The sequence below is a fragment of the Penaeus monodon genome, chromosome 9 (assembly GCF_015228065.2).
Source record: "Penaeus monodon isolate SGIC_2016 chromosome 9, NSTDA_Pmon_1, whole genome shotgun sequence".
Classification (NCBI taxonomy): Eukaryota; Metazoa; Arthropoda; class Malacostraca; order Decapoda; family Penaeidae; genus Penaeus; species Penaeus monodon.
Window position 1 is genome coordinate 480,111 of NC_051394.1, and position 7,500 is coordinate 487,610.

The 7,500-nt window shown below is 34.5% G+C and overlaps 1 protein-coding gene across 2 annotated transcripts in view; it reads left to right on the forward strand.

Annotated features, from left to right (window-relative positions):
* Positions 1-3,116: 3,116 nt before the first annotated feature.
* LOC119576780 (rap1 GTPase-GDP dissociation stimulator 1-like) overlaps positions 3,117-7,500 on the forward strand; it is a gene marked incomplete at its 5' end in the record, with an annotated part of 17,971 nt that continues 13,587 nt past the window's right edge. Inside the window, 5 exon segments of one of the 2 annotated variants that reach the window (XM_037924420.1) lie at positions 3,117-3,289; positions 3,599-3,731; positions 4,779-4,904; positions 5,158-5,304; positions 5,636-5,767. In XM_037924420.1, the coding sequence (XP_037780348.1) occupies positions 3,117-3,289; positions 3,599-3,731; positions 4,779-4,904; positions 5,158-5,304; positions 5,636-5,767 (711 nt within the window). 2 annotated transcript variants of the gene reach the window in all.

The following is a 7,500-nucleotide window of genomic DNA, read 5'->3' on the forward strand; positions in this document are numbered from 1 at the left end:
TCTACTTCCTCAGGACATTAATTCAGTTGCTAGTGTAATCTTCGTTTCAGTAGTAATAGCTACTACAGGACAAATCAGTAAAAAACACCATGAATAACCATCAGTGATAAAGGGTCAAATGCCAAACCATCCTAAATATGTTTTAATGTTTAAGCTTTACATGTACTATCAAAGGAAGTTGCTGTGGTATTCATTGCTCATAATCTTGTAAGGTTTAGCTTTTAGTGTAATGTACATGGTAATATGACTGACACGTTCATATTTGATATATTAAATGATCAGAAATTTTCTATATATATATATATATATATATATATATATATATATATATATATATATATATATATATATATATATATATATATATTTTTTTTTTTTTTTTTTTTTTTTTTTTTTTTTTTTTTTTTTTTTTTTTCTTTTTCTTTTTTCTTTTCTTTTCTTTTCTTTCCCATATTGTCAGTGATGTGATGACTATACAAAACTAACCCTTATTTACTGGTTGCTTATCACAAGGTAATGTTGGTAATGTATTTTCCCACAGTAGGAACCCAAAGTAAAAGAATTCCTCCCAGGAAAGAAGGGTCATTTATGGGAAGAACATCCAGCATCTCTAGATTGTGAATTCATGGTGACAGGTAACACCTGAGTGAAGGCATTATAACTTGACCTAGACTGTCAGTCTGGGATGATGTGTGTTTGGAGATGATGCTGACTACCCTGGAGTGTTTCCCTTCAGCAAAGGCTTAAGTGTCAGTTCTATAAAAATCTTAACTGTGTTTGGAAAACAAATGGTGTTCAGAAAGATCTAATCCTTGCTTTCTCAAAGTTGAGGCAGAGTTATAGTCTGTCAAGGAAATACTGACTGCTTCCTCTTGACACCATCAGGTATGGAGTTAGGTTAGTTTTAATCTTGGTTAACTTATAGCAGTATTACTATGAAACTGATACAACTTATGAGCTTTGTTTGAAGGATCATGCACAAACACATAAATTTGATCATGTATGTGTGTTCATGTATAAATATGTAAGTGCATAGCATACATGTATAGTGGTAGTTTATAATAATTTTCCTTTTCCCTTTATATGTGTATATTAAAGAAGATTGCTATATTACATATTAATATTTACAGCTGATATTGATATTACAGCAGTCAGTTGAAGTGTAGTCATTGGGGCTTGGAAACCACAGACCAGTTTTTCTCTTACCATTGTACTTCATTCCTCCTCCATAGAAATCTGAATATCCTTGTGACACTCATTCTCAAGCCCCTCATAAATGATAAGAATATCTTTTGGTGCTCTGTATATAATTGTGCCTGCAACTGATAATTAGAATGTATATTTTGTTACAAATCAATATGGCAGATAATGCTGTTTGCTTTCCGTCAGATGCAAAAAATGTTGTGGAAAATGGCAGAGTACTTTAAGAATGATATTCCTGTCTTTTGGAGAAGACTGATTAGTGATTACCCACTGTAGCCCCCAAAATCCTGCCTTGACTTCCAATTTGAGAACTGTGGCCTTAGGCATATGTTTTCAAGATATGAAAGTGCTTTTTTAATATCAGCCACAGTATTTATGATATATAGGACTGTGATTTAACTAATTAGTTAAATAACAGAGAAACTGTAGACAGTTTTCTTGTGAAAATGTCACTCTGAACCTACTCACTCCACACAAACCTTCAAAACAAATGTTAATTGAACAAGAACAGAACAGCTTTTGTATGATCTCAGAATCACCCAGTGAATTGGATTACACATTTCTTAACCCGTTCCCGACGGGTAGTATTCATAATGGCCCGGGCCTCGCTGCCGGGGGCTTATATTGTTGCCCTAGCATGTGCGACCACTCATGCCAAATACCAGCATCCCATGCCGTTTCTGCGTAATACTACGATGATATGTTGTATTTTCAGTTTTCATTATTTTCTAAAGTCTCTACTTGACATATTTCCTGATAAATCGAGACTGAAGGATATTTTTGTTGTTATATAGACTCCATAGTTGATCATTATTCAGTCTATAGTCTGAATAAAATAAGCAGTGTGTGGCATCATGGAGTTGAAATCGTCAGTTTGTTCCTTTTTTTTTTTCTTCATAGTAAAAATGAGTTGTTAAAAATGACTTAATCACACTTTCAGTGGCAGAAAAAAAACAAAAAAACTCATGGCATGTCCATACATACACCATGGTATGTACGTACATGCCCCCGGCAGATAGTCCTGCCATGCCATGGCATGTGCGTACATGCCACTCGTCGGCAAAGGGTTAAAGAGATGGTATGTTGTATTGCACTTTTTTGTCACAAATCAGGAAACAGTTATCAATTTGTTTGTGCCATATCTTCTTTGAAATGTAGTGTATTATTTAGGGCATCATAGACGTGAATAGTGACAAAAGTGAGGATGAGAGTATATTCACATCTTTGTAAGAAAGTTCATCTTGATCTTTGTGCTACAATATGTAACATACACTTATTATATTTATTAGATAACGAACCTCCCACTTCTCGTTGTAGTTATGATGTATTTATTTGAAAAGCATGACCTGCATGCCAGTCTCTGTGTACTAAGACTTATCTGTTTTTGTTTTATTTTTTAGCACAGTTAATGATTTTGATATTTTAATTTTATATGGCTTTGCATGACCATTAGTTGACCTTGTCTTTTTCTAATGCAGATTCTGTGTTGCTCATTTACTACATAGTTTATTACTTTGCTTATTTAGCTACAGTTTCCAATAGGTTTGGTTTGAATTAATATTTTAATTTTTTGAATGATTATTAGAAGTACATTGTACTTCATTCTCTTGATTAAATATTGTGTTATACGAAAAAAAGTTATTTTAAACATCAACTGGAATGTGCCAAGTCCATAATATTTTCCCCTTGTTTCACTGGATTTTATTTTGGATACTAAAGGGTAGTGTATGTTTTGAGCATTTTATAGGTAGTGGTGCACAGTATATAGCATTATGGATTGATTTTAAATATAGAAACAGGAGTTAGTCATATGTTCCAGCAAGGAGTTTTTCATGAGTGTATCAGGAAGGAACATTCCAAGTGGTGTGGACAGATCCAGTCATTATCATTTTAAAATGTTTTCTTGACTGCAGTGTTCCTTCCAGACGGAGGCAGAGTGAGTGTAATGGAGTCTGGGGGTGCAGCACAGCTCCTGCATTTACTCCAGAGGGCTGCCTCTCTGCCCAACACGCCTGATGATCACCAGCTCCGTCTAGTGGCTACAGGGTTTCTCCTAAACCTTCTTAATTCCTATGACACAGTTCAGGTAGGTAAGAATTCTTTCAAGGTCTTTGCTGATTAATGCTGATTATTTATATTTTCTGCTTCATGGTAGGGCTGTGCTACAAATCTTTGCATCTAATCTGATTTTGTATAATCAGTGTTTAAAGGATGCTTCGATGTTACAGTGAAATTTATCTCTGAAACTTTCTGTGATGTTTATTCTAATCATCTTTTATATCCTTGGAAATGCTTTGGGAAGTTGCATTTTCTTTTAATAGGGTTTGGTTTCTAATCATTTGTAATTTTAGTTGTTATTTTACCATAGTTATAAGATCACTAATTAAAAAAAAAGATTCCTCATTGTCAGGATCAGTCTATGGAGGCAGAGCTAGTTGATGTTTTGTGCCAGTATCTGGACAAGTTTGCTGAAGATGAAGACATTCCTACCCATGTTTTGTTGTCACTTACCTGTATGGCAGACACAGGTAAGTAAAATATCTCCTACATTAACATTCCCAATATCATATTTTACTCCATAAATGCCTTACTTTTATATAATATATCTTTAATTACTTCGTTGAACCCACTTTTTCCTTTATTATTTACTCTTTCTTTTTCTTTCATTTACTCCCACAGTATTTTTTTCTTTCTTTCTTTTATTTACTCTTCTTTTTATTTACCTCTAAACCTTCCATAACTGATATTGATTCACTATTAGGTGTTGGTAATATCTTTGTACCTATCCACTGTCTACACACTGATGTATCACACTGAGATATCCAGATTTCCAGAGCTATCAGTAGACATTTGCTCTAAAGATGGATGAATGAAAATTACCAAAGTTGATATACCATTTTAGTTAGGGAAATGATTTTTTCATAATAGGAAATGAAGATAACTTGACTTGAAGGTGTAAGAAATTTCTAGAGGATAGAATTTTTTTTAACGGTAGGTTCATGTCTGAGTCGCCGTGGTCACAGCATGATAATTGTAGTTTTCATGTTGTGATGCTCTTGGAAGAATAGAATAGATATTTTAAAATGTTATATATCATTTGAATATAAAACTTGTTTCTGTACACTAAGTGATATAGACCAACCATGCTCTAGATTGCTTAGACATTCATAGAAGGGTGCCTGATTATGAATAAAAATGAAATTGTTATTATTTGAATGTATTTTTCTATATTTCTATATTTGTCTTTATTATTATTATTATATCTTTATATGAAATTAAGCCTTAACTCCATGGTAGTAATATGTGTGGCAACGAGCACTTCTAGTTTCTATTCCATATATGCAATGATAAATCTCTTGTTTTCTGTCTTTTATATAAATATGGTATAATGAGGTTTTAGTGCTATTTTTTAGCCTGCATACACACAAAAGCATCCGACCATGATGCAAAGTCTATATGATAAAAGGGCCATGGACTGTGATTAGACTGACATAATGGAATGACATACTTGTTTTATAAAGATATGTTGTGAAACAAAATTGTATTGTACCTTTAACTCCATAACATTGTGTCAGAGGTTGGACGGGGACTTGTTGTATCCCGAGACATCACACCACAGCTTGTACGAGTACTGAAAATCAACGAATCAGCTGAGGTTACAGAAACATGTCTGGAACTTGTCACTAATTTGGCTGAGACAGGTAATTTTTTTGTGTTTTTGTCTTTGATTAACCCCCCCAAAATAAATGCTGCAGTGTTCCAGGAACAAAAAAGGCATTTTTCAAATTTAGGGAATTTGTGGCTTATTGTTAAATACAAATTCAGGTATTCTCTTAGTATATTTATTTACACACACAAAAAAAAAGTTTATAAAGACTATTTGAGTTACTAAGAGTAATATTTTGTCAATGGAATATGCAGGAAACTTACTGAATTTTTTTTTTTATACGTTAGAATGTGTAAAGACCCAGTTGGCAGTTGGAGGTGTTTGTGAGGCTGTAGTAGAGGTTGTAAGACGCCATCGGAACAACCCAGCGTCTGACCTTTCTCCTCCAATAATCAAGACTGCAACTGACCTCATTGTCCTCATTCTTGTTGGAGGTAAGTCAGAGGGATTTTATCATTATGCAACATTTTTATAGTTTTATTATTGTCATGTTATTAATTTTTCATCCTCTCAGTGATTGCACGTCAGTGACTTAACAATTCTGTGTTAGTCTTGTGTTATTTTTTAGTTATGATGATATTTCATTGTCTCACAATTTTGATGCTTTTATTATATGTATAAAGTTTCATTGCAGTATAAGCTATAAAACAAGAACACACAGGTGTTGCAGTATTTGACATCATTTGAATGCTGGCATATATTAAACACACTTAACTTTATTATATATAGATTAAATCACAAGCTCTATAATATTTCTGCCTTCAGATGAGAGCATGGGCATAATCTATGGTGATGGTTCGGGTTCAGTTTACCAGGAACTTGTGGGATGGCTGACCTCTGACCTGGAGGACCTGCAAATAGCTGGTGCTCTTGCTATGGGGAACTTTGCCCGTAGTGGTGAGTTTCATTGTCCGCTTGTGTGTTCTAGATAATCAGTAATTTAAAGTTTGTGTGTGTTTTTACTATATGATTTAGAGATCTCATGCCAATACTACAAAATTAGCTTGAGAATTTGTATGGGCTTGTTTTAACCCCAACAATCTGGGTGACATGACCATCACATCATTAAATAATTTGGCTTGAGGGCTGGGTGACAAGAACAATTTAGCTGATGTCTGAGGTGGCAGGAACATACCAACATGAAAATTTAGACTGAAGGCCGGAATATTGGGAATGACTCACCACGAGTGTACAAAACATTTAGATGATGCCTAGACTTAGTGGCATTTGGGAAGTGACTCTTGTATTATTCCTACCAATAAATAAGTGTGAAATCCACCATCTGTGAGCCATGACTCAAAAATCACTGGCTCCATAGGGAGGACATGATTTCCATACTCAGGATCCTTTTCTTGCTTGCCACATATGGAAGTGTAGGTTGTACTGCAGAAAATTTGATATTACAAAAAAAAAGAATAATTTTTGATAAATAGATAAATAAAATGACAAATAGCTAAATGTTACCAATTGTTTTTATTATGGCACTGATAAATGGACTATCTATGGAGATGATATAGAGTCTGTGCAAGGAAAACAGTCTGTTACCTTTTGGATGCAGCATATCAAATAACGAACATAAACTTTGGAAAATGCCAGAAAAGCATAAAATGCTTATGAAGAAAAAGAGAGGATAACATTGCAAAAGGGAGGCAAGGAGTCTTAAGGGGACCGTCCCGAGCGGGAGGGGGGGTTGGTGCTGCAGAGGTTGAAAATGAGTTATAACCATTTTCGAATAAGTATACGAATGGAGAATTACCCATCCGATTATTAGGTCCGGCAGCGAAAAATTAGGCAGTCAAACAAGGGCGTAACCCCACACCTCCCAATCGCCGATCGGCCACTTTCACCCTTATGCACATATGCCGTAAGGGCGCAAGAATGAGACATTGTATATTGACACTAAATACTGAAACTGAACGGAGGAGGCTAAGATTGTCGTATTATAATGGATTACTCCCAATGTTGTTGGTTTATGATAAAATAAATGAAGGAAAAAGAAAACCAATCCATTTTTTTTTTTTCACATAAAATGCGGTGAATATATTGCGATATCGACGTGTACATCAGATATGCAAGTTCAGACTTCGGTTATAATGTGTAAACAATGGCGTATCTATATCCCATAAAATAAACGAGAATGTCATCGGGTGATAACGGCTGCTTCTGTGGAAACTCGAGGATTGTAGGCCTATTTCACATGTAGTCGCCGATCGGATAAACTGTTCTTACATCATATATTTCATGTGCATGTGTTCATTGGAGACCGAATAAGTAAGAAAACACAAAAAAATAACAATAACACGATTATTACTATATACATACAAAACAAACGTAAACAGTACATGAAATATATATATATAGGCCTATATATATAAGTAGGCCTACTAAGACATACACGAATGCAAACGGACATGCATACATGTATGCATACACATGTATATACATGTACACATACAATACATACCTGTTCACAAATATGTACACACGTGTAGACATTCAAACACACGCACACACACCATATGAACTTCTGTGTTACACGTGGCCAACTTCTTAGATGTGCACAAAAATGTACATATGTACACATGTATATATATAAATACACATTTAGAGACACACATACACATGTCTGC